This window comes from Aythya fuligula, chromosome 4, assembly GCF_009819795.1.
Source record: "Aythya fuligula isolate bAytFul2 chromosome 4, bAytFul2.pri, whole genome shotgun sequence".
Classification (NCBI taxonomy): Eukaryota; Metazoa; Chordata; class Aves; order Anseriformes; family Anatidae; genus Aythya; species Aythya fuligula.
In genome coordinates, this window is record NC_045562.1 from 48,535,248 (window position 1) to 48,562,840 (window position 27,593).

The following is a 27,593-nucleotide window of genomic DNA, read 5'->3' on the forward strand; positions in this document are numbered from 1 at the left end:
ATGGAGCTGGGGACGGCGCTGGTGCTGGCGCTGCTGCTGTGCACGGCTCCCGGTAAGCCATCGGAGACAGGGGGTCCCGGGGAGGAGCCGTCCTCAGCCCCGCAACCTGCCGGGGATGCCGGCGAGTGGGGCGCGGGGATGTGCGGGGATGTGCGGGGCGAGGGGGGAGGCTGCCGGCTCGGCATTGCCTCCTCGCCACCCATCGAGGCCGGCCGAGGACTGGGGGTCCCTCCCCGTGCTGCCCGCAGGTGATGCTCGGGCTGGGGGTGGCGGAGTGGGGGCAGCCCGGCGGGGGCAGCGCCTCCGGGCCAGGGGGTTTTGCTTCGGAGGCAACGGGGGGCAGCGGGAACGCGGTGAAGGAAAGCGCCCCTGGGTGCGTGGGAGCTTCAGTTCCTAGTAAAATGCATTAAAAAAAGGGTTTCTTCGCGGAATTCATTGATTGGTGGCCTCAAAGAGTGGAAGCGTGCTCGATTTATTATAAGAAAAGCTGGTAATCCCTTTCCCCAGGGAGTGAGATCATCAGATGAAGGTTCACTTTATTTCAATGTCCCACATCCTCTCGTTAGACCTTGAAGTTGGCAACGCAAGAAAACAGGAACTCCACCCTGGCCGGCTGAATTGTCGTGCTCTGCAGCTAGCTCCTGACCATCTGCCTGGGCTTCCTGTTATGACAGAGTTTTTGAACTTTCTGGGATGTGTGAAAAGTCATTATTTACCCTTCCCTGTTAAGTAGGTGATGGGAAAGTGTCTGCTTAAAGCATACTGCCTAAAAACTCGTCTATGATGCTTTACTTGTTGAGTAGCATTTGCTTTTGTCATTGCATTGATCCGAAGTTTGTTTATGCCTGTTTTCATAGGTTTGTTTATTTCTCTGGATCAGCCAAGTCTCAGCATCCAAAAAGATGTCCTCACCATAACAGCAAATGATACTCTAAACATTACTTGCAGGTAAGGGCCAATCTGTCCAGTCTAATTTTGGTAGGGTGACTTATGTAGTGGGTTTCTGTACAGAATTGGAGGTGATTCTGTCTCTCCCCCATCATTGCTCCTGTTCCACCCTCCTTCCTTGTCACCCCTCACGTAGCCTTTCCCTGGCAGATTCTTGGAGTATGGCATATAAAATGCTTCAGAGCAGGCTTAGTATGACACGGGAGGGAGCTGGGTGCTGTGTGACTTAGATTCATCATAACTTTGTTCTCAGGTAGCTTCCTCATTGATATTTACAGTAGGTCTGCTGATGTGAATTTATCCTGCATGGTCTGATGCTCCATGGGATGGGATGAAGACAGTTCTTCTCCAGAGACCTTAGGAGATAGCAGGGCTGGGGTTCACAGCTTGGCATCAGTACCGATGCTTGTGATGTGCTCACGCTCCCCTAATGTTTGATTTTCCAGTGGCCAGAGAGCTCTGTACTGGTCCTGGCCAAACAACCAGAGCAGTGCTGAGAAGCGCATCTCCGTGACGGACTGCAGTGATGGCCCCTACTGCAAGACTCTTACTCTCCTCAGAGTCATTGGCAATGACACGGGGGACTACAGGTGCCTTTACAGGGACAACCAGGCAGCCACAACCATTTACGTCTATGTTCAAGGTAAGTGCTTACGCAGTTCTCTCTTCCCCTAGCCTGACAAGAAAAAAGGGGTATTGAATATCTCAAAACACTTTTGACATTATCATTTCCTAGTCCTTGATTTCCAGTCCTATTAAACTGTTGCTTTCCTTATTTTTGTGTTGAGTAATTACATGCCAGCATGCTAGTTATCAACAGGAATTTCTGTTTACCTGTAATTTTAAATTGACCTCTCCATATGCAGTGCTTGGTCTGCATTCTCCTCCGTCCAGAGCTTAACAAATGCATCTCTACTGCGCTCTGTGCTCTTGAAGCTGAGTTATCACTGACCTCAGCAGGAGTTTCATATGAGAGGGATTATGTAAAATGTATTTTTAGCAAAACAGATCCCTTCTACAGCTTGCACTACCTGATACTGTTAAAGAAAACAAACAAGCAAACACATATAACCTTCTATGCATGCACAGACTGTAGCAGTAAGATCTATCTAAGTTTCAAAGGCTAAGTTTTTACACTTGGGCTGATGGGAATGCTGTTGTGTGTACAAGACACTGTGAAACCTTCTCTTTAAGAAGGCACATTCAGACACTGAGGCATCTACATGATTCCTGTTGTCTGGTCCACCCTGTCTCATTTTTCTTGTAACTTACCATTTTTAAAAATAGGATGCAATTATATGCACGGGTTAGCTTGTTTTCTAAGCTTGCGAACTTACATTTTTTTGACTGACTTTGAAAAGGATGCTGCCATTGGGGGAGCCAGTGTAGCATGTCACTGCTTTTAACTGGTATTTCCTGTAATACTTACGCAAGAAAAGTCACAGTAGGGTAAATCAGATTTGTGTCGGCACAAAGACTGCAGTGGCGGGAAGCTATTCTCCAAAGTGTGTATTGCTGCTGATAAATGTTTTGAAAATAATGGTATTGTAAATCTGTGGGGCTGTCAAAATACATCCTCCCTTTTTAGTCTCATCATTTCAGTGTTTTACCAAATAAAAAAGAATAAAACTGATTTGAGATGAAATAAATAGGGAAAGGTAAAAAATTGGAGGAAGTTTCCTTCATGACCACAAGACAAATAATACTCATTTACCAATTGAATGTTCTTCTAGATTACCGATCTCCATTTGTGACTTCAGTTAGTGATCAGCTTGGCATTGTATACATCACTAAGAATAAAACCGTGGTCATACCATGTCTTGGAACTGTCTCAAATCTCAATGTCTCTCTACACGCGGTAAGGAAAAAGCCCATTATTATTTTAAGAGTTAGTTGAAATTACTGTGACATAAATACGTTGCTTGAAGTATAAACATGTTTCTTGAAAACTGCTTTCCCTCCTTGGGAGCTTTGCAGCCTGTGGTTAGGAGGTGAGTGCTGTAACCTTACTCATCCATGATCCTGTGCTCTGAGAGTGGAGTGATTGCCTACAACAGGAGGATTGCCTGAGCTAAGACATTAAAACAGGGATCCTGCCGTTATGGGAAATGTTGCGCTTGAAAATTCAGGGTTTGATTCTGAAATGTGACTGTGATCTGACTGTGTATTTTATCACTATTTCAAACAGAAATATCCAGAAAAGATATTTGTTCCTGATGGTAAATCGATTTCATGGGATAATAAAAAAGGCTTCACTATACCCAGTCATCTAATCAACTATGCAGGCATGGTCTTCTGTGAAGCCAAAATAGACAATGAAAGCTACCAGTCTGTGATATACATAGTTGCCGTTGTAGGTAAGCCAATGTTTTTTTCTCTGTAGACAACCTTCTTTTGCTTTCTACAGCATGCTGAACCAATTACATTTGGTTGGACTGTAGGTTATTCAATACTGACAATGTAGCTAATGCAAGATGTATGTTGTGATATGTATTACTTTTCTGTTAAATGCGATGTATTGTGTTCTTTCTAGTTCATCACTGGGACAAGTGCTTCTATTTTTAGTTTAACATAAGTTGACAGGGATTTTTTTCCCAAACAATGCAAGCCTTTTTTTCTAAAATCACTCCCTTCCCTACTTTATTTGCTTATTCAGGATCCAAGTAATTATTGAAGGGAGCTAGAGGCAGGCATCCATCAGCAGCAGATGGAAAGGAACTGCTGTGAGAGTGTACCAAGGGAACAGGGGATCTGAGGGTCACACTAGGAATTAGGTTGTCTTGTCTGCCTTCAGACATGTGTCCTCACCCTGAAGGGAATTTGTGCTTTACTGTTATATTTCGTCAATGGTTTATCAAAACCCAGAAATGCCAGCTCCTGAGCTGCGGTGCCATGATGGGGAGTGAGGTTTTGTCTAGCTTGGAAGAGACCTCCAAGATCACCACGGTTTGTCCCCGTGCTGTTAGGAGGTGGCAGCTGCTGGTTGAATTTCTCCTGTATACGTCCTGTCGTGACACTGTCTGATGTGGCTCTCACGTCACATGTGGGAAATGTTTGGGAGAGGCTTGCCCTTCCTTCCAGGCTCTTTCACACGCCAGTCATCATGCTGTGCTAGGGTGTCACGGTGCCTCTTCATAGCTGTGGTTTTAGTGGGAGTTTCAGTGAATTCATTTGGGAAAGTCAGTGCTGGGTGCTGTACCCCTCAATATTTTATTTGTGCCTTTTTCTTCCTCCAGGATACCGGATTTATGACCTGACGATGAACCCACACTACCAGGTGGAGCTCGCAGTAGGAGAAAAACTGGTTCTCAACTGTACCGTAAGGACGGAGCTGAATGTGGGGATTGACTTTAAATGGGACTACCCTTCTATCAAGGTAAAACCATAGTAACTGAAAGAAGCCATCACAGCACAATTTGGTTTAGTTACAGTGTCACTTCCCACTTCGTAATGCTGACAAGGCAGGTGATAATACACTCAGAAAATTGCTGCTATATGCAGGTGTTCAAAAGATGGCAGGAAGAATAACAATAAAACTCCCAATCACCTGTCTCTTTTCTATTACAGGAAAAGCGTGCAACCATAAGAGATTTAAAAACCACAGCAGGAGAAGTAAAGAAGTTTGTAAGCACTCTGACCATCGACAGCGTGAACTTAAGTGACAAAGGTCGATATACCTGTGCAGCATCTAGTGGCCGTATGAACATGAAGAACAGCAGCTACTTCATTATCCATGGTATGGCACCTTCCACTTCAGTTCTGTTGTTTGTCGCAGCTTTTGGATGGATAACTGGGATGCAGGAGGCATTTCGGTGATGAATCAAATGACAGAAATGAACCAAACTGTGGCTACAGTACTTCTCTTGTCTCACTAGTCTGTTCTTGAGTAGGATTATTTTTATACCTCAAGCCTATCTAATGGTAACTTTTTGAAGAAAAGTTACTGAAAGATGTAAAATCCTATGGGAAAATGGGCGGCAAAATTAACTGAAGTAAACCTCCTGTCCTCTTCTGTGATGATCTCTAGGAGGGCTGAATTAGCATAGATGATATTGCATAAGGGTTTTTCTCCCACCAGGTGAACATAAGTGAGGTCCTGGTGGCCCTGTGGGGCAAGGGTCTGGGTCAGCATGAATGAAGCTAGGCAAATAAAACTTTTGGCTTTTACATTATGAGTAGTTGAGTTAAATCAAGTTCTGGTCATACGGAAATGATGCAAAGGAAACAACTTTGACTAACTGCAGAGATAAGTACGAGGCCACATCCTAGAGCCTTTTCTCAAGCCTGTCTTGGGCACAGCCCCAGTGGCTCCACTGGCTTACTTCTAGAAAAAAATAGTCAGCATGAGAATGGCCTGTTTTTTAACACTGAGTCAGACAAAGGGTTTTATATTTTGAAGGATGGTGTTTTCCTGTGTCTAATTTCAGAGGCCAGAAAATTTTATATGTATATCTCTCTATATAGATAGATACCCATACATATTTGTGTGCATATTTTAACATTCAAAATTATTATGTAGAACAGTGATTCAAGATACACTCTTCTTTTTTTCCTGGCTTCTTCCTATTTCTCTTCAGGATCCAAAACTAGATCATTTCCTATAATGAGAGTACGAGATATCACGTCAATACCATCCTAAATCTTAGCCAAAAGTCTAGTTGCTGTCTTAACCTGCATGCAAATTTAAAGCAAGTAGGGTAAATCATTTCTAAGTGCGCTGTCACTGGTGAGGTTCGAGTACGTATATTCAGCCTCATGTCAAATACATAACTATGATATTGTAGTTTTGAATACTTTTTTTTTTTTTTTTTCCTGGAATGAGTCAGTCAAGCCAGTTTTATGATACATATAAATAGAAGTATTGGAAAGGACGAAAAGGGGATGCTCTGCAGCCGAGCAGTCCTCGGAATTCCTTCTTTGGCCACAAAGTCATCGTGGCTCAGTAGAGCACCAGGTCTGACTGTCGGTGTGCTGCCTTGAGAGCTGAGTCTTTTCTCTGCTTTCCCAAGCTCCCTGGCAGGGAACTGCTTGGCTTTTCTGTGCAAGGGAAAGGACTGGGTTTTCATGGTGGGTCCGGCTCTCCAGAGCCTAGGTTGGAGCTGACTGTGCTTTACCAGTGCTATCCTGTCACTAGCCTCTGTTGGTCATCTGCAGTTAGATGCTAAGCCAAATGGAGATCATTTATGCTTTTGTCCCCATAGAAAGACCATTGCATTTATTTTTTACAGAAAGTCCTTTTATTCATCTGGAGAAAATGGAGAATGTGGTTGAGACGAGGTTGGGCGATACAGTCAAAATTCCTGTGAAGTTTAAAGGATATCCTCCACCAGAGGCAAAATGGTAAGAATCAGGACACAATGTGTTTGAAAAACTGAACTATTCTTAGTCGAGGTATATCACTAAAGTATTCAGAGCATTGTTTTGTGTTTGTTTTTTTTTTCTGTAGGTACAAAAATGGAAAAGCCATCAATTCAAATCATACGGTTAAGCTTGGCTACACATTAGTAATCACAGAAGCAACTGAGAAGGATGCTGGGAATTATACTGTTGTCCTTACAAACCCTACTAACAAAATGCAGAAGAGACATATGTTCACCCTTCTTGTGAATGGTAAGTGACGTGCAAGGGTAACTCTCCTCCACGTGTAGATGCCGTGTGTTGCCATTCTTAGGATTTGATTTCACATCAGAGCTAGAAGATATGAATGGCCTGGGGGCTTGGAGGAGAGCACTTAAACCCCAGCCCTGGGGAGGTAGAGTTGGCCCGCCTCTCTTGGCTCCTTGCTCCAGGATGTGCTGCTGGAGAGGCTGCAGGCCCCTGTTGTTGTTGTGATGGTGCTTGGTGTGTGTTTTTTTTTTTTTTTTTTTTTGTTGTTGTTGTTTTCTGTATGTTATTTCTTTGCTTCTGTGTCCTGTTCCTTTCCTGCCCTCCTTGCTCTCCAGTGCCGGCCGTGCTTCTGGAGTCCTCCCCCACCCTGCTCCATCCTGGCCCTGGTCTGCCTCGCCCATCCTTCCTGCCCTGTGCCGGCTGTCCCGCATCTTCTGTCCTGTCCCACACAGCCCTCCTCCTCCTCCTCTTCCTCCCAGCTTCCCAGGAAGCAGTCTATCTGCTGTGCTTTGAAAACAGTAGGTCTTGGAAAGGGCAGTGAGGGTAAACGCTGAGGCATAACATACATTAAATGGCTGGGGATGGCGACGGGACCTCAAGAGCTACTTTTTAAACTTGGGGGTAATGAAGGGAGATTTTGCTGAAGATATTAAGCATTGCATCTTGAGGTCCTGGTCCTGAAGGCGTTGGGCAGGTTCACCTCTTCCCAATATGTACTTGTCCTCCGAGGTACACATTGTACACAAATGTCCCCAGCTTCTTCAGGGTTGAAGCGACACAGGGCACATGTACACTATGCTGTTGGGGAGCCTCAGGGGGTGTACAGCCTGTTCTCTCTTCCAGTGCCCCCCCAGATCGGCGAGAACGCACTGATGGCCCCCGTCGACTCCTACAAGTATGGCTCAATGCAGATGCTCACCTGCACCGTCTATGCCGTCCCACCGCCCACTGCTGTCCTGTGGTACTGGCAGCTGGAGGAGGAGTGCACTTTTAGCCCCCAGTGAGTGGCAATGGCAGGGCTGGGAGGTCACCATGATGATGTATGGCTGGGTGGAGAGCGGAGGGCACTAAAGGGTTCAGCCCCAGGATTTGATTTTGCTCCCTTTTGAGTCAAGGCAAAGCTTTTGCTGATGGTGACTCTAGGCTCCAAGTGACATCACGCAGTAGAGCATGACCAAAATTAGCCCCGTGACCAATGAAGAAGATTGTTGCACTTGATAGGCAACCAGGCTCTGACGAAGTAGTCAGAGAGACAAGGGCCACCCACGGCGAGGAGCTGGCAGCCTTTTCTTGTTGCCTTCAAGCCTTATTGAAGGGCACCTTGGCTCATGCTGGGTTTTGAGCACAGCTATCTGTGTGCTCCCCTGCCAAATCACCCATTGGGCTGCAGGCCTAAAACTCAATCCCAAACACAGGAAATTTGCTGTTTATGCTAATTGCAGATCTTTGTGTTTTGTTGTTCTTTTTTTTTTTTTTTTTTTTTTTTTTTCTTCCTTATGCTCAAGTGCTGAGTGTGACGGTGCTCTTTATCTGTGTGAAAGTGTCTCTCAGAGGAAGCGCTCTGATTGATGTTGGGGAATGATAGAGAGAGTGCCTGACTGAGATTCACGCAGCTTCCCTTATCTGGGCCTGCCATAAGCCCAGATTTCCTTTTTAAAAAAAACAGGCAAGAAAAAAAAAAAAAGCATTCTTCTTTCCTGTTGTTGTTTTCGAAATGATTTCCACTAGTTTCTTCCTTTGGTGCCTGGTTGTTTCCTACACAATGGCTACTGTCCTCAAGAAATTCTTGTAGGGAGTTCAGTGATTTCTATGTCTCTCTGTCTTCCTTTGAACTAAATTAACTTGAATCATCCATTTTTGAATGGAGGTTTGTTCCCAGAATAGCTGCTTCCCTCCAAGCATCCTGATTGAGCTGACACAGGCAGATTAATTAGGAAATTCACCTTTCAGCTTGAGGGTTTCTTATTTTACAGAGCATAAAGGTCTCAGAAGGTTATAGGGTACAATTTAATAAAAATGTTTCAAAAACAATACTTTTCCCTCCCAGACGTAGGCTGTGGCCAATGATCCATCTGATTTGTAGATCAATATCTGCATATTAGAAAGAGAACACTAAACAGCTCTCTTGAAGGGCTAATATTCTCCAAAAGGTGATAATATGGGCTGATATGCCTCTTCTTATCTCTCAGAAAAGTTCGCTCCGGAGCCAATCCATATGCATGCAGAAAGTGGAAAGTGATCTCGGAGAGAAAGGGAGGGAATCAGGTTGAGATCAAACATCAAGTTGTTACTATTGCTGGGAAAACAAAGGTGAGCACATTTTCTTTTCTATTGGTTGGTAATGTTTAGTCCTGTTCAGCAGTCTACATGCAGTCGTATATCAAGAGAGTCAAGAATATTTGCCTAAGAAGCCTGGGGATCTGCTCTCACTCAATCTTGTAAACTCCTGCAGAAGCTAATAGGCAGAGGTGGACACGTAGCCCCGTAGACATCTACCCAAAGCAACGTTTCAGTGAGGAACTTAACTTGCTTACATTTCACTGCTTATGTCTTAGGGGCTTGAAGTTAGTTGAGGTTAGTAAGGAGAAGCTGGGGAAATTGAAGAGCAGAAAAAGTTGTAGGTATAGTATTTAATGACACATACACCAGAGCCTGCTTTTTGTTGTTTTATTTTGTGTTATTGTTACACACCTAAGAGAAAAAATGTCATGAAAGGACTGTGATTTGGATTTGTGCTGTGGAGAGATTTTTGGTTGTGCAGATACTTGCAGAGTACTTTGCTGACCTGCTGTGGTGGTCAGGCTCGCATATGTGCTTCAGCACTGATGTGATATGTAACTATTTGATTGTTCTTTTGCAGACTGTGAGCACCCTTGTGATTCAAGCAGCGAATGTATCTGCTTTGTATAGATGCATGGCTACAAACAGAGCTGGGTCAAGCGAGAGAGTTATCTCCTTTCATGTGACCAGTAAGTATACCTTTTTGAGAAGTCATGCTAAATTAACGTTATTTTGTCTGCTTCACTGTTTAGAGGTGCTCGATGCTATTGTCTGATTCCTGTCCTCTACAAAATCCTTTAATCCTTTAGGCTTACTGAAGGTTTTCCTAATGCAGTCTTTAAGGTCACCAACTAACTTCAGCCAAGGGACCAGTTCTGCTGGCATCAGTGGAGTGGCAGTCCCATGAAACTGGTGCAAAATGGGCACTAGTATCATGAGAGTGATTGCTGTCGGGCTTTTGCAATCATTTAAAAGAGCTAGAGAGAAATTATGGTAGTTTCACAAAATGATAGTAGATGCAGTGTGAAAGCTAAGACTAGTATTTTCATAACTGATGGCAGAGAGCTTCTGTCTTGAAAGTCAGTCCCTGTATTCACTTGAATTAATATTTTAATCCACAGCAAAAAAAGAAACCATATAGTAATATTAAGAATCATCACTGGTTGCCAGAAATTTCTGTAGGAAGAACTATATTCATTAAACAGGCCTAACTTTGATCCATATAAATGTACTACTTTGAATGAGATTGTACTCTTTGCATAAGTGATTAATTGATTTGCCAATGTTTTGTTTCCTCATTTAAAACTAGACAAGATGAGGAAAAGGCTATGTTTGTGAAATGGCGTCTTAATGTTAATGTTGGCAACAAAATGTACAACCTAATAGGAATTTATTTTGTTTTTAAACTTGCAGGGGGTCTTGAAATTAATCTCCAGCCTCGGGGTCAACTGACAGAGAAGGATAACATGTCTTTACAGTGTACAGCAGATAAATTCACCTTTGAGAAGCTATCGTGGTACAAACTCAGTGCTCATGCTTCACAGACACCCTTTGGTGGGCTGCCCATGCCTGTCTGCAAGAACCTCGATGCCCTTCAGAAGCTGAATGCGACCGTTTTAAACACCAATGGGGAAAATGTCACCTTAGAGCTCATCCTCCGTAACATCTCCCTCCAAGATGGAGGGGACTATGTGTGCATCGCTCAGGACAAAAAGGCCAAAACACAGCACTGCCTGGTGAAGCACCTCACTGTTCAAGGTATGGATCTCTTACCGTGACCTGAGTTGTGCAGCTATGTAAGCAAACAGCTACAGTAGTGTCAGATTTTAGCATCTTCCTTCCTTGTATATGCTGTCTGATGGTGTGCTTAGTTAAATAGGTTTAGACCACTTATAAGCAAAGGGGATGTTAGTTGAGCATGATAATGTTTGCTGAATGCAGGTCTGGGTATGGCCAGACATCAGGGATTTACTATCCCATCGGCACCAGTGAGGAAGCATTGATCATGCTGCTGTACTGTGCTTAGAGATGAGTTTGTCTTTTGCATACATAATAGCATGTATTTAGCTTATCTTCTCAATTTTACGTTTCATGACACTTTTTTTTCCCTGAAGTTGTAAATGCATGTGTATGTTTGCAGCATTAGTGCTACTCCATTGTGCTGTTGAATCATGGGTTGGAAGTAATTCAAGTGCAAGCAATACAAGCTGGTAATCAATTAGCTTTTCACACAAATAATGACAACTTTGTTTGAGAGCCTAGATGTCTGGGCTTGTTAGGCAGCTGTCGTGCTGATTCATTAAAATACCTGCGCATCTTCATGGGTTGTCCTGAATGAATGTCTGATGGACAACTGCTGTCAGACTTCTCATAATGAGCCTGTAAATAGAAGTGGGAGGGAAGCAATTTCTCAACTATTCCCTCTTCCCTCAGCAGCCTGAGCAGTTACAAGTCAAATAGTTTAAAACAGATTACATCAGTGCTGTTAAGATTTTATTGGCTATTGTGATTTTTCTTATGTCGTGTGGAAGATTAACCATGATCTTAACATGAACACTGCAGTTATTGGTATTATAAAAGAATTTGAGACTTCATTACCAGGCCAAATGAGTAGTGCCTCTTGAAGCGCTATTACTGCAAAAATAGATACTTTCTTAACTCATCAATTATTTTACCTTTATTATTTTATTATTTATTATTTTATATTGTTGGTTTTCATACCAACAGAGCCCATGGCACCCACACTTGCAGGAAATCTGGAAAATCAAACAACAAACATTGGTGAAACCATAGAAGTGTCTTGCACAGCAAATGGCATTCCTCCTCCAAACATCATGTGGTTTAAAAATAATGAAACGCTTGTTGAAGATTCAGGTGAGGGATTGATATTGTATTATGAATTTTCTACCACTTAAGGAATTCCTTTCATAGGGCTCACTTTTGGTTTCCATCTCAAAAAGTTTCATTTTGATTTTTTCATATGAACTGGCATAAAAATAACAGAACTAAGAAAAATTATTTTTTTTTCCCCTAGGTATCGTTTTGAAAGATGGAAACAAAACACTAACTATACGTAGAGTGAGGAAAGAAGATGGAGGGCTATACACTTGTCTTGCCTGCAATGTTCTTGGATGCACAAAAGCAGTGGCATTTTTTGCAGTGGAAGGTTAGTGTCAGCTTATTTCCAGGTTGTGCATGCAGTTGTTGTGATCACCAAAATAAGAAGAACAGAGTGAAGACTTTGTGCACTCTGTTGTGAGTGACATTACATTTCATTAATAGGAATACGTAGTAGTTTGGAGTAAGGGAACTCCAGGCTTCATCCTCCAAGCTCTCAAACTGTTTGTGAGACTCATCCTCATTTGTTCCAGTCTGACTGTGGCACACCGAAACGCAGTTCTCAATAGCCAATGAAAAACCCTAACAAGAAGATAATCTGAGTCTGAGTAACTGGAACAGTGATGAACTTGCCACCAAGAATTAGGACTTTCCAATTAGAAACCCTGGACTAAAAGTTCCTTTTCCTTTATTCAAGTGTGTTTACAAAAACTAGTCACTGAGTCGTTTACAGATCTCTGTCCTATAAGTCAGGGTGATTGTTCTATTATGTTAGGGTAATTAAAGCAGTATCCTGATATTCTCATAGCTCCTGTTAAGATATTAAGATGTTGGGCAACAGTGTTTATGTGGAATGGAACTTATCTGCAGATGACATTAATCTAGCTTTCAGTTGAGGTGGTAAATTTGATTAGGAATGATCTACCGGTCTGTAAAGTTGGAAATCTGTGTATGACATCCTGTTTCTCTTCAAGAAGTATACAGTGCAGCTCATTGGGGTCATGCAATGGGGTGTGCAGGAAAATCTGTATGGTGCAATGAGTGAAAATACAGGAGTATGATGCGGGGAATGGGAGCTGAGGAAGAGAGCTGCTCCTGCACATTATTATAAGTCCTTATTTTCACGTGTTGTTTTAAAACTATGTTTTTTCATGCCTCAGCTGAAGCATGTAAACAGACAAGAAAGAGGCTGTTCTCTGGCTCATTCTCAGCACTTTATTTCCCACATGATGTATCTTTTTTCTAGTTCTGGAGAAAGAATCTTTCTTTTTCTGGTATTCTGAAACAATGATTTATTTTTAAAATGAGAGATTTTACTTTTTATTGGCTGCCAAAGGTCCAGATACTGTCCATGGAACAAAACTGGTGCTAAGAAATTGTGTGGTATGTAAAACCACACAGAAGTAAGCATATTCCAACATAAAAAACAAGCTTTTTGTTTTGTTTTGCTTTCGTTTCCTTGCCCCATGTTGCACTTCTAAAACAAACCTTCAGAACAAGGACCTCTATTCTGTGATATAATGAATGAACAAAACCAATAGCTTCCAACTATCACTCAGATATTAATTTATTTCTTCCCAGGCGCTGAAGAGAAAACAAATCTGGAGCTCATTATCCTTGTTGGCACTGCAGTGATTGCCATGTTCTTCTGGTTGCTTCTTGTAATCATCCTCCGGACCGTTAAGCGGGTAATGAAAAAATTCTCGTACTGTCGTATCAGCACTGGTCTTGCATGACAAATGAAAGCTGACTTGAGTCCTTTTGTGTTGTTTCTTTCCATTGTTCTTAAATCAACAGACACATTTTTTCTCTGCATGCCATAACATTCTTGCCTGGAACTGTGGGCACAGAAATTTGTTTTTAATTGAACAGGCCTCCACAAGAGAAAAAAAAAATGTTTTCACTGTTTTTGTTTATTAAAAAAAAAAGTGCAAGTAATTAACGATGATCACACAATGACATCGCATAGGGGAATGGTAGCCAGGGATTTCTGGGAAACAGTAGAATGAGAAAGTGGCACTTTGCACATCTCCAGCAAGAAAACTGTGCAACTACAACTAAAGCCATTTTCCAGGCCAATGGAGGGGACATGAAGACCGGCTACTTGTCAATCATCATGGATCCTGATGAAGTCCCTATAGACGAGCACTGCGAACGTCTCCCGTATGATGCCAGCAAGTGGGAGTTTCCCAGAGACCGGCTGAAGCTAGGTGCGTCTTCCTTGCATGAGCCATTTAGTTATTATGAAGCCTGCTCTGCACCAGGAGGTGTTTGCACCATGGTGCTGCTCTGATGCAGGACCTCATACACAGGCTCTGGGGTCCCATAGGATGTAATGCAGCCTTTCCCCATTATGATCTCTCTGTTAATTTCTGCTATATAAATTCAGTTTACAGTGCTGTTTATTCTGCATCTTTTGGCCACTGTGTCTGGCAAATAAATCTGAATCTGTTCATCTTCTCAATTCAAGGTAAACCTCTTGGGCGTGGAGCTTTTGGCCAGGTCATAGAAGCTGATGCCTTTGGGATTGACAAAACTGCTACCTGCAGAACTGTGGCAGTCAAGATGCTTAAAGGTAAAGAAAGATGGTTAAAACTTCACCTTGAATGCTCAATATATGGATATTGCCAGTCCCACAACCAGTAGATAGAAAGATGAGCAAAAAATAATCAAAACGTTTATACCACCAAGACATAAGAATTTAGCTTAATAGTTGGTGTAAATTATACCTTAACCTTATCAATAATTGCAGTAATGTCACTGTAGTTTTGTAGCTGTTGCTTTGTAGACTTCAGAAGATAAACTTGCACTTGCAAGCAATTTTCACATGTCCATATTTGCTGGATGCAACCTGGTAAGGTGGCTTTCTGCAGGGCTCAAACAATGAGTCTTAGACAAGCTCCAAAATAAGTAGTAGTTATGAGCAGCTTTCTCCTCTCTTTAAATCACATTATACTGCCTCACATTTGCCAAGGAGAATTCAAAGCTGTGGTTCCCAGAGACCTACAAATCAGACTTGGGTGGGACAACAGAGTAGGGCTCCCTGTGGCCAGGGGCTGTATCCCATTGATGCTGTGCTGGAGGCGGGTGGCAAAGCCAGGGGGTTTCTGGCAGTATGGTGTGAGCAGTCACACAGCACAGGCACTGTTTATAACACTGGTTGTTGTATACTTCCAGGACTCATTGCAGACTCATAGCAATGGGATGGGTGTGCAGTAATGACAATAAAAATTTAAAAAACCTTGTCTGTCCACCTTGCCGGTGCTCAGGCAGCCTGTGGAGAGCTCCCTCTTCCACCCCTCACTCCCCACTGCTTCAGCTCTTTCCTCCTACCCTTCTGTCCCTGGGGGATGGAGACAAGAGTCGCATCTCCTCCTTTTGGTGAAGCTACAAGGTCAGTCACATTTGACCCTGACCCTACCTCCCCAAGTCTGTGAACCCATTGGACCCTAGTGTGGACCCCAGCAGCAGCTACAGGACAATACTTATTCTTGTCTGCATGGCCTGGCTTGGAGGGTCAAATGGCAGTGTAAAAGCTGATCAAAAGGTCTGTATGAAAAAAGATGGCTTGTGTCCCTGTTCTGATGTGCTGCCCTGGGCAAACTTTTTTTAAAAACAGAGCAGAACCATCCTTGTAGTACATGTGGCTGGCTTTCATTGGTGTCTTGCAACATAGCTGATGCAGGCTACCAATGATAAAGACTTCTCACTAGATGGGCTAAAAAAATAATGGAAGAGAAGGTAGAGGAGGGGAAAACTTTTTCCTATCTGTGATGCTCCTGACCTGTGTCATTTTACCTCTGCAGAGGGTGCGACCCACAGTGAGCACAGAGCACTGATGTCAGAGCTGAAGATCCTCATTCATATTGGCCATCATCTCAATGTTGTAAATTTACTTGGAGCCTGCACAAAGCCAGGAGGTAAGTAACTTTTCAGCAGGTGGGAAGGTACTAATGAAAACCCTATTTCTGCCATTTCTGATGCCTAGAAATTTGAGTTTCGAAACTGAGTGTTGGTAACTGGTAACAGTGAGCAGGTCCAGAGATAGGGTAAGAGCTCAGAAGCCCTGTCTGTGTACTACATCCAGCTCCACCCTTTATTCACCATTGTAAACCCTTGAACACTCTTGTTCTGTCACTTTGCTTATCAGCACCTCAAATTCACTTCTCTAGTAGACACCCCAAAGTAGTCTTTGGGTCTGAATCTAGTAGGGGATGTCACAAGTTGGTCTTATTCTTGTCACCAGCTACAGTGCAACTTCCCTCTTTGACTTTGCATGGGGTGTGGGTGACTCTGTGTGTGTGTAGGAGGGGAGATTGCAATTTGGAGTCCAGCTCTGGGTGGATGAACGTTTCTGACTTTATAATCCAGGACAGATGTTTCATTTAACAAATCCAGCACTGAACGCTAATTTGGAAGAAATTCAGTGTAAAGTAACTCAGTAATAATTTTTCAGGGAAACTGACTTGTTGGCTTACTGTGGGATCAGAATTTAATTAGTAAAGTTCCATGACAGAAGTGCAGTAGTTGAATGAAATATAATCCATAAATATTTCTTTCCTTGGTTATTCCGTAATAAAATAGACGTGGCCCATATGTGGAACCTAGGATGGAAATTTGTCATTTTAATATATGCTTATATGAAGCAATTTGAGCATGAAATACCACATTTTGATTGTACATTAAGGCATCGATGTTTGAAGCTGAGATTCCTGATTTAAGTTGTTAGGACTTAAACTGTGTAGACAAAAATGCATGGATGCATTTGTGTACTGTATTGCAGATGAGTGCTTGATTGCACTGAAATTTATTCAGATATGCATGTTGCATCCTTACAGTATGACTTAGCATAGGCAATTATTGACACTTTAATTAAAAACACACAAGTATACATTTTCACATATGATCTTAGGTCTATGATTTTGAAAAGCATGTGCTTTCTTTTCCTATTTTTCCCAACAAAAGAGGAATCAATATTTTTTTTTTTTATTACTGCTATATTTTAAATCTCTGAAGAAGTAGTAGAGTGCTTTTTGGAATGCATGTTTTTCTAACCACAAATCATGCTACAAAATAAGGTGGGGTATAAATGATCTTTCTAAGTAAGTGCTTTGTGTGTTATACAGGCCCACTCATGGTGATCGTGGAATATTGCAAATTTGGAAATCTGTCAGCCTACCTACGGAGCAAGAGGAGTGAATTTATCCCATACAAGGTACAGGAGTTAAGATTAACAGTACAATGGTTGATATGGTGTATTTTTCCACCCACACTTTTTCTGTTTCTTGTGTAGAGTGTAGTGGCGGTTCTTGGGGACGCTGGCTGTCCAGTGCTTCTCATGGGAATGAGAGATGACAAAGACATCAGAGGTCATCTAGTCTTTCCCCTTGCCTCTGAAATGTAGCTATTTTGTTATTGTTAGCTTAAAATGTGCAAAGGAACTGGGCTTCCACTATTTCCCTTGGCAGATTATTCTACACTTGGCCGTATCTGTCAGGAAGTTTTTTCTGATTATCTGCCTGAATTTTTTCCTTTCTTAGTTAAGCTCCAGACCACCTTAAATAACTGCACTCCCTGCTTTGTGTTTATGTCCAACAGATATCCATAGATATCTTTTATCACATGATTATCCTTTCCACTTTGCCCTTGGCTCGTTGCTGAACCGGGCTACCCATATTTTGTAGTATGGCTCACCCACAACCAAGAGAAAGGGCTCTAAGCTGTGTTCTGCAGAGCTGGTAGACCTGTCCTTCAGCCTCCTTGCAGCTGCTGTATGTAGATCAGAGCTTCTTTAAGCTGTTTGTCAGTTCTCCAGGGGGTTATTTTTCTTCATCCTTGGAGTCATTGTTTACTATTCCGTATTGGCAAAGGCAACTCGCTGCATCCTTTTGTGAGGTAAAAAGGATAAACAGCTATCTGAGGGGCCTTGAGGAAAGAGGCAAGGTTTCACGAGTGTGCTGACCCTTGCTTATACAAGCGTTGGAGATGGGAATCAGCAATGGAAAAAAACAGTGCTGCCACAGGAGCTAAGTAACTAAACTGAAGCAGGACAAAATGGAAATGTGATAGAAGAAGTCTGAAGGGCTGGGATCCTCTCCAGGGGCATTTGGTGGCTCTGGGGAAGAAGGAAATAAATCGGATTTTGAAGGCTGCTAGTGTTTTGGCCAAAGTGTAGAGGTTTAGTGGAAGGGCCTTTGCAGCAGTAGAGCAATAGCAGTACAGAGAGGCTTGACTGCATGAGAGGGGATTCGGCAGCATCCATGTGTGCTTTGCAGGTGGTAGGGACCAGGACTTTGGTGTGAGGCTGAGAAAGGCAGAAGCCTGACACTCGTCAGTGTTGATTTCTTTTGAAGAATGTAGAGCTGGAAGTGGAGGGTGGCTGGGAGGCTGAGGGAGGAGGCTCTCGTGGTGCTGTGAGGTGGTGCCCATGATGCAGAGCATGGGGAACATCATTGCCTCACCCAGGGAAGCTTCTGACACGCTTTCTGTTTCTGATTTCTCCCACCTCCCCTCCCTTTGCTAGACTAAAAGTGCCAGGTTTCGTCAGGGGAAGGAGAACTATGTTGGGGACATCTCCACGGACCTAAAGCAACGCTTAGACAGCATCACAAGCAGCCAGAGCTCAGCAAGTTCTGGGTTTGTGGAGGAGCGGTCCCTCAGCGATGTGGAAGAGGAGGATGGTAGGATATGTTTTCTCCTGGTTTTGGAGCAGCTGTCATTGGTGGAGGCTGATGGGGGACATGGGGAACAGAGTGATTTCCAAATCTTCCTCAAACTGTGTGCAGAGTATTTCCTGGATGGCCAAAGTTGCTGAGCTATGGATCACTGTAGTTCAGCAACCCAAACTCCTCACCCAATCCCAGATAACATCCGGGCTGGAAGGGTTCATTTTTAGTGCACTGCCTTTTGGAGACCCATCTCAAGGTCTTCAGGAAAAATCAAGGAGCACAACTTCCAAAGGTAGCATAGAGAGGGTGTGCCAGAATGCTAAATTAATTTCCTCAGTGTTTACCCAGAGGTTAAATATCGTGAAACACCAGCTGCTTCACTGCTTATTCACAGAGAAGCTGGATTGCCTTCCTTCTGTGCAGGTGGTCCGTCAGGAACAGGAAACCTGAATTATCCTCTTATTCAAAGCCTCCCCTGGATATACATATGCTTTGCAGTGGTTTCACTGATGTATTTGCCATGTTCTCCTTTGGCAGCGACAACACAAAGTGCTCACTGCTGCCAAAGTGTTTCAGAGAGCACTTATTTCAGCAAATGGTGGGATCAGGCTGGTCAAGGGGGAGGCCATAGCTCATCTGCCTTTGTCTCAACTAATTCTGAAAATCATGCAATGCAAAGAAAATTATCAGTATATTAATGATCCTAATAGGTAACATCAGACATGCTCTTTATGAGGTATTCCTACACCATTTTGGTCCTTTCCAGACCTCTTCAGTGTAACCACTGACCCTCTGAGCCTGGGCAGTTTTTGAAGTGTGTAGGCCTAAAGCAGGCTTCGAGGTGAGAGTTTGAGCCAGAAGAATTGTAGTTTGTGGCAGATTTCTTAAAATCAAGAGCTGCACACAGAACTTGAGACATATAATTCAGTAGGAACTAAATGCTGAGGTACCTGTTGGATACTTGAGTACATTATTCCTCAAGGTCACTAGAAGGTGAACTTAAGCTTCTTCTACCCAAAATTAGCAGGGCTTTTTGCCAAACTCAAGATTTTCTCCCTGTGGCATATTTTTCCCCCGTAAGGACTAGGTGTGACCTTCTAATCTGCTTCCACAGTCATCTGCTGAAACCACAGCAGGCCTTTCCTGTCCTAGGAACTCATGAGCTGTAGTTTTGGCTGTTTTTCTTTTGGGATTGTTTCACAAATCTTTCCACTGGTGGGAACTCTGCATGTCTGTGAGGAAGCCTGGAGTAAAACCCATCACCTCAAAGTGTATTTTGTACCGGTCTAGTCTGGTGCAAAATGGATTGCTAGTGCAATTATACAGCCAAAAAAAAAAGGTGGGGGGGGGGAGCTTGTTTTGCTCTTCCAGCTCACTGTGACATGAGGTTAAGATGGACATTTACCTAAGAAGCAGTTATGGGTAAAATCAGTGACAAAGGGCATGCCTGACTGTTGCCTGATTCTTTGCAGCTGGTCCTGAAGACCTTTGCAAGAACCCTTTGACCATGGAGGACCTCATCTGTTATAGCTTCCAGGTGGCGAGAGGAATGGAGTTCTTGGCTTCACGCAAAGTAAGGAACTTCTCAGGAAGAGTGGCATGTTATTTATTTGACTGTAGGAAATAATGCTGTAGGTCTGTGGAAGGAAACAGCGTGTTCATCTTTGGACTAGCAGTCATCCGCAACATTTGCTTTTTGCCCTGAGACATATCTGAATCATAAATATTACAGAGCGAAACAGCCCGTGCGTTTATTGACACAAATGTTAGTGATCTGTATAAGGTTTATGGGTCACCGCTTCATAGAAGAATGATTAAGTAGTTGGAGGAGGGGAGCTGATGTATGAGGATGACGAATTAAGGACAAATCCCTGGTAAATGGAGCTACACTAGATAGGAGAGCTTGCTCTGAGGAAGTTGCCTGTAACTTGTGTGAGGAGAGACAATGCTCATCTACCAAACTTTGTGGATATTGTCCCTTCAAAGAATCTCTTAACAAAAAGTTAATGCCCTGGTTGTTGATAGCACCTCACCTGCATTTTAACCTTCTATAAGTGCATCTCCATGGTTTGATCCTAAATATACATAGTAAATGTTTAAACGGATGTAAATTTTTGTAAAAAAAATGCCAGTGAGAATGAGGAATTCCCTGCAGTGGTATAGAAACAAGATTACTTGGAAATGGGAAAAGGAAATAGAAGTGGAGAATATAGCACTGCTCTAGAGTGCAGGCTCGGTCCGCAAGGCAGATGTCAGAACTTTTTCTAAAAATGTGCATTTGTCCACTTTTATGCATCCTGGTTGGTGTGTATATGTAAAAATAGGTCTGTCCTTGATCTGTATTTCTAATCCATACTAGAAGCAAATCCGCAGCTACTTTCAGAGCCTAGATTTTTTAATTTGAGCTATTGAAGTTTGAGTTTTGAAGTCTTTGGTTGTTGGCTAAGCTGTCATTCTGCATAAATAAAGTCATGGAATTTTCTCTCTCTAGTTGGGATTAGTTTGTATTGGAATCGAATTGGCGTTTTAGTCTGGTATGTTTTTCAGAGCAAGAGTGGAGTATACAGATTTTAGTGAACCTTAATAAATCTAAAGGTAATCAGATCTGAACCTGTTTTGTGTCAGCTTCTTAGGATAAATAATTAGCTAACTTCAAAGGCCCTTTCTGCATAGTGGATAAACAGATGCATGTTTGTATTTGGGAACACAAGTATTCTTGAGCCAAATCAGTTGTGACCATCAAAAAAGCACTTAAAATCAGTAACAGTGGATGCTGAGGTTTCGTTTTCTTGAAAGGTTTTAAGAATTATCTGGCCTTTGAGGGTAGGAGAGCACATATGTGAAAGAGATCAGCCTTGCGGTCGGAGCTGTGACAACAGGCAGCATATAAAGTTGTTTACTTCTCTTTGCAGTGCATCCATAGGGACCTGGCCGCTCGTAATATCCTCTTGTCAGACAATAACGTGGTCAAAATCTGTGATTTTGGCTTGGCTCGAGATATCTACAAAGACCCGGATTATGTCAGGAAAGGAGATGTAAGTTTCAGACTCTCTATTTGAGAGAGATAATGTTTTTCACCTTAAATGGCTTTGTGGAAAGTCAGTGTTTTACTGAGCCATGATATTTATTTATTTATTAATGAAATTGCTTTCAGGCCAGACTACCCCTAAAATGGATGGCACCAGAAACTATTTTTGATAGAGTATATACCATTCAGAGTGATGTGTGGTCCTTCGGAGTTCTGCTGTGGGAAATATTTTCATTAGGTGAGTCATTTTAATTTTATTGACCTTCTTAAAATTTAAACAACAGAGTCTGTTGAAGAAAACAGTCAGAGTGTTCTTGGATTCTCTTCAGCACTTTTTTTTTTTACTTCTCAAAGATTTCCTGTTTATTTTCTCCATCAAAATGAAACCCTCAAATTTCCTTAAAAATGCAAATGTGGGAACATGGACTTGAATGTATCTTCATACAATTTCAGTATGTGATTATGTGCCTCATTTAGTCAATCAGTTGCTGTTGCCATCATAAATATAAATTGTTTGCACATCCAAATATGCTGAACTACCTTATTAACTCAGGCCATAGTGGATTATACGTCTGAAAATGAATTCCAGATCTTAAAGAGCCTAATGCATTCAAATTACCATTGCTCTCATTTTAGGCGCGTCACCATACCCTGGAGTGAAAATTGATGAGGAATTTTGCAGAAGACTGAAAGAAGGAACAAGAATGAGAGCACCAGACTACACAACACCAGAAATGTAAGAAAATATTCTTTCAGCTGCCACATTTACCCCACAGCAATAACAGGTGTTTAAGCTAGCAATAGGTTCTGTTTTCTTCAGGATGGCATTTTAATGGGCTTGTTCTTCCAGGTACCAGACAATGCTGGATTGCTGGCATGGAGATCCTAAGCAGAGACCAACTTTTTCAGAGCTGGTGGAGCACCTGGGGAATTTACTGCAAGCCAACGTCCGTCAGGTACATGAAATGTATTCTCTGATTACTAAAACTACCAATTGAACCTCATCCATATCACCAGCCACCAGAAAATACCATGGATGGGTACTGACCGCTGGAGCCATGGGAGAGCCTTTCCTTCTTCCACTGCTCCCAACAAGCAGTTGGGACGACTGGCAAAGAAGAATGATCCCTGCTCCATGAGGGCCACCCAGAGCTGGCTGCACAGAACTATGTCCAGGCAGCATCTGAAGATCTCCAAGGAGAGAGTCCACAGACTTATGTTCCTTATGTACAGAATCTTTTTTTTAATGTATATCGACCCATAACCCAGTATAGTTGGATTACTAATGATTTAGACTCCTGTCATGAACTATAGAGTACTGTGACAACAAAAGACAAAAATTATTTACTGTCTGGTAACTAATAGCTAATTATGTGTGTGTCATATCATAACCCAAAAGAGAAAGATGAAAAAAAAATAGAGAAGAGATGGAATCTACTAAAGGATTTCTTATGGCACTACAAATAGATACACAGTACTGAAGGATGCATAATCCAATTTTTCATGCCTAAGAGCAGAAATTTAAATAAGTGGAGAAAAGTTTTTAAAATATAATACTTGTTATTCACATCAAGTGAGATTCTGAAGTATTTATATAAAAGTTACTTTTTGCTATCTCCATTTCATTCTTTTTTTCATTTACCTCATACATATAACTTAGTCTTTATGATTTATATCCTGTAATCCAATTCAATCTTATCTTCAGTTTAGGTCTATTTTTTTTTTTTTAGATTCATGTACTTTGCATTATTGGGATTCAAAAATTACTAAAAATGACATTTTTTTATTTCAAAGATATCAAGAAAAGACTCTGCATACACATTTTATTATGTCATATAAATATATGTCATATAAAATTCCCATTTTTTAATCTTAAAATACTTGCCAGGAGTTCTTTAAGTTTCCTTTTTTTAATGTAGCTGCTCCTGCAAAGCTGATATAATGCTTGTAATTTAAGAAAGCAGACCAGGTATCTCTGCTGAACTGACTCATTCTCCATATATGTGTGTGTAACTGTATATCTCTATAGTCTATTTAATTTTTGTATTTTTTTCACTGCATTCTACAGGATGGTAAAGACTACGTTGTCCTTCCTTTGTCAGTATCGCTGAATATGGAAGAGGATTCGGGTCTCTCTCTCCCAACTTCACCTGCTTCCTGTAGGGAGGAAGAGGAAGTCTGTGATCCTAAATTCCATTATGACAACACAGCAGGAATTAGGTATTTTATATGGTGGACATCCTACTGGGGCCTCTGGGCAGTTTTTGTTCATGCTGGGGGCAGGGAAAATGAAAGGAAGAGACTTCAGCTGCTCTGCTCCATATTTAACCTCCTCCATAGGGATAAGAATAAAGTTGCTGTAGGCAAAAACAGGTTTCTTACCTTCCCAAATACTAATGATAACCTTTAGATTTTTTTCATTATCCTTTTAGTATTTAGTATTCTCTTTAAAAGAATAAAACAAGAAGAAGAAGAAAAAAAAAGTCCTGCAAGAGTATTGTTAGTTTTTAAGAAACAGAACAAATACAAGGTTGTATTGATCCGATTCAGGTGTTCACACTCTTACATTGCAGCACCCTAAAAAAACTAAAGGTAATAGATCTGTCGATAAGTAGCCTCGCTGGCATTTCCCCTCCCAACATGAAATGTTGGTACATAGGTCATGAATTGATAGCCAAGGGGAACGCAAGGTAAATTGTCACTGGGTTTTGTCCACTGCTTACTTCTGTTGTGCTGCTGGGGTATCCGTGATGGACCTGTAGTGGTAGATGCTGTGGGGTATTGTAGCAGAGGTGAATCCTCTATGTGGTTCTGGGAAAGACTAGGTAAGCACAGTGCTTTTCACACTTCAGTTTAACACTTCAGTCCTAGAGAAGAACTCTCAGCCTTGTGTTTTAGTAGTGGGGCACTCCAAAATAAGACACAAAACTCTGTGTCCTGCTCTCCACAAAAGTATTAGCTATGAGGAGAGGCTGATGACTACAGCCTTTAAATCAAAGCTGGAGGAGGAGAAGCAAGCACAGGGAAAACACAGAGAATATTAAAAATTATTTAGATTTCTGAGGCAAATTAAAATCAGCAGGAGGCTGGCAGAACTTGGCACAACCAGACTCAAAAGCTGGGAAAGGGGATGAATGATGCCTTCAATTGCCTCCAGCTTTGCACAGGTGTATGCAGGCTTCTCTTCCAATTCCACAATGCCCAGAGTGACTTTTTTTCATTAGCTGTCAGGAACATAAATTAGCCCTGTTTAACTGAGACAACATCCTTTTCACTCCACATGCACCAAGAGAGAAAGCTGGGGGGTAGCTGTTGTGCTTGCTGTATTAGTTCCTCCACGAAAGTCCAATGTGTTGTTGTTTTTTTTTGTAGTTGTTTTTTTCATGGATGTCATCCTGACCAGAGGGCTTCTTTTGGAGAAGAGCCTTCATGAGGGATGTAGTGCTGCCTGTTGTGATCCCCATGGCTTAAGGGCGGCAGTCTGCAGAGTCTGCTGTTGTTGTCCTAGGTCCAGCCAGGGGTCTCTGAAGTTCAGCCCAAAGAAAGAGACACATGCCTTTGCTCCAGGCTCCTCTGTTTATTACACTTCTGAGCAAAGCTTGCAGGAAGTGAAGGCCTCCAGCATAATCGAGGAAAGGAGCTGTTTTTTCAAAGCTGTTTCTTAGAATTTGCTCAGAGATCAAGGTTGTCAGGAGCAGAAGGTCAGAAACTTGCCACTTTCTAGGCGGCTCATCCTTTTCAATAAATGGATATTTTGAGGTTTGCATAATATGTTTTGACACAAGGATAAATTTCTCTGTAGGGAGATAAAAGGATTCTGATATCATAGTGCTGTTTGCAGCCAAGTTGTGGATACTGGACACTAAGTTTTTGTTTTTGTTTTCTTTTCAGTCAATACCGACAAGGTAGCAAAAGAAAAAGCCGACCTGTGAGTGTGAAAACGTTTGAAGATGTCCCATTGGTAACCACTGTAAAAGTTGTTCAGGAGGTGAGTTTGTCTGCTGTTTGTATTTCTTTCCCTTTTATTGATGTGTATTTTTTTCTTTTTTTTCTTTTTTTTTTTATTCCTTTACATTTAATGCATTTTAACACCTTTACAGGAAAACCAAACAGATAGTGGGATGGTTCTTGCATCTGAAGAGCTGAAGACATTGGAAGAGAGAGACAAAGAAGTGAAAATACCCTTTAGGTAAGGCTCAGGCTGCAAAGAGGACTGACTTTTTCTTGCAGTAAATCAGAACACTGATAGCTTTGTAAATTTTCTTAAAACATAAAGTATTTTCTTACTATATATTTAAAACACACAGAAAGAAAAGCTGTGCATTGTATGTCTGGTCATCCCCATTTGGTACCAAGAGAGGGAAGCTAACACAGCTGCTGCAAGCATCAGGCAGCACTGCAGAAGGGACTTGTATTTATCATCTGCAAAAGCATCAAATACCCATTGAAAGAACCAAGCCAGTGCACACAACTGGAATGACAAAGAGCTCTCTTTTTTCTAAAGCTGACTCTTTAGTTTTCAGGATGTACCTGGGTGTATTTTCAGAGCATTGTATAGAGCTTTAATTGTGCAGTTCACAGGAAACACAGTGGCATTCATCTAGCTGAAACCTCACGTATGCTCTCTGAGAGCTTCTCAGATGAATTATTTTGTGCAAACAAAGGTTTAGAGCAGTTACAATTGTACCTTGGATTAATTATACAAAGCGTCTCAAAATTTTCTCTCCCTTTCATTTGAAGTCACAATCTATCTCCCTGCACTGCTATAAAATCAAGTATCTTTCTCATGCATTAGTGAAGTTAGGGCGTATAAAAAAAAAGCCTGTCCTTATAATCAAACACATTTAAAAGGGCTTAAAGCCAGTTTTATCAAATACACGATTTTGCTTTTTTTTGGTGCCGTGATGGAAAACAGCTGCCACCAGAAGACAAGTCTCAGTGGCTCTCTCTGATTTCCTTCCATTTGCTTTCTTTGCAGCACGCTGGTGCCCAGCAAGAGCAACGAGTCTGTCATGTCGGAAGCCTCCAACCAGACAAGTGGGTACCAGTCCGGGTACCACTCGGATGACATGGACACCACCGTCTACTCCAGCGAGGAGACCGAACTCTTGTGCACCCGGGAGGCTTCTCCTGCCCTCTCCCATGTGCAGGGGCTGCCGTACGATGGTGCCACACCGTTGCCATCCCCACCACTCTAGGGCAAAGCCAGCAGCTCCAGGTCCTCTGTGATGTGCCTTCCTTGCCTGGGCTGGCGGTATTCGGGTTTGATGTGTACAGAGACCATGTCCGCGAGACTAGGAAAAGACGTTTATTTTTTCGTGAAGAGGACAAGGGAGCATCTTGCAGCGAAGAGGCGCAGTGCTGGGCTGTGGAGTGCTTTCCTCTAGCGATGCTGGTGGCCGAGGACATTCAGCCCTGGCTGGGGTGTGTGGGTGCAGTGCCGACCCGATGACACAGGCAGCTTTGTGGCCTTTGGGACCCTTGTGACATGCCAAGCATCTGCCCAACACAGGCAGCAGCAGGACGTTCAGCTTAACTGTTTCTAGTTGCACGAAATAAAGGCACAGCCCTGCTCTATTTTTTTTTTTCCCGGCTGGACTCCAGGAAGGAAACAGCACGGCACTGGCTTCTTGTTTCTCAGAGTTATCCCTTGCCTGCACCTCCACAAACAAAAAAAGGAACCTCCAGCTCAAGGTTCTGGCACTCACTGATGGCCTGAGGCTAAACATAGGCAGGGCTAAATATAGGTGCGGGCGATGGTCTCTGTCCTTGGCAGAGAAAAAAAGTTGCTGTACCAGACCTCATGAGCTGTGTCTCCATAGGGAAGACTTGCCTAGTTAGCGGCAGGGAGCCGAGTGATGGGATGTGGGTGCCTGGGACATGCCTCCCCTCCAGGGGTGGCCCAGGCAGTCCTGTGGTCCCGATGGGGTATCCTAAGCACACCCTACTTTCTCATCTCACCCCCTTCCCCAGATGTAGTCAGGGTCTTTCACTCGCAAACTCTAAGTCTGCACTGGCAGAGACTGGGGTTTCTGCAGTCTTGGGAATCCGTGACTGGTTTCATGGCAGCTCCAACCTTTTCTGAGGCATGAGGTTGTAACTAAAGGTTGGACAACTTCTGACCTGTGCTCTTGTAGTCACAGAGCTCCATTGATGGACACAATGCAGGCTACAAGGTTTTAAAATGTAAAGCTATTTCTACCGAACTCTTTTTTTTGTATTTT

General features: G+C 42.5%; 1 protein-coding gene across 1 annotated transcript; it reads left to right on the forward strand.

Moving 5' to 3' along the window:
* On the forward strand, positions 1-27,593 carry KDR (kinase insert domain receptor). The gene is made up of 30 exons (XM_032187276.1): positions 1-52; positions 858-948; positions 1,395-1,591; positions 2,682-2,806; positions 3,137-3,305; positions 4,185-4,324; positions 4,516-4,684; positions 6,177-6,288; positions 6,395-6,558; positions 7,399-7,555; positions 8,745-8,865; positions 9,416-9,524; positions 10,249-10,593; positions 11,563-11,709; positions 11,870-12,001; positions 13,255-13,361; positions 13,748-13,883; positions 14,144-14,248; positions 15,480-15,593; positions 16,800-16,888; positions 18,197-18,353; positions 19,814-19,914; positions 21,254-21,376; positions 21,496-21,607; positions 22,006-22,105; positions 22,220-22,325; positions 23,438-23,589; positions 25,261-25,357; positions 25,470-25,558; positions 26,348-27,593. The coding sequence occupies exons 1-30, from the start codon at positions 1-3 to the stop codon at positions 26,565-26,567; spliced, it is 4,038 nt and encodes a 1,345-aa protein (XP_032043167.1). The 3' UTR covers positions 26,568-27,593.

Coding starts and splice junctions, on each gene's coding strand:
- KDR (XM_032187276.1), top strand. CDS start 1: ATGGAGCTGGGGACGGCGCTGGTGCTGGCGCTGCTGCTGTGCACGGCT. Junction 9,525..10,248: donor TATCTCCTTTCATGTGACCA/GTAAGTATACCT, acceptor TTAAACTTGCAG/GGGGTCTTGAAATTAATCTC. Junction 13,362..13,747: donor TCCTCCGGACCGTTAAGCGG/GTAATGAAAAAA, acceptor GCCATTTTCCAG/GCCAATGGAGGGGACATGAA.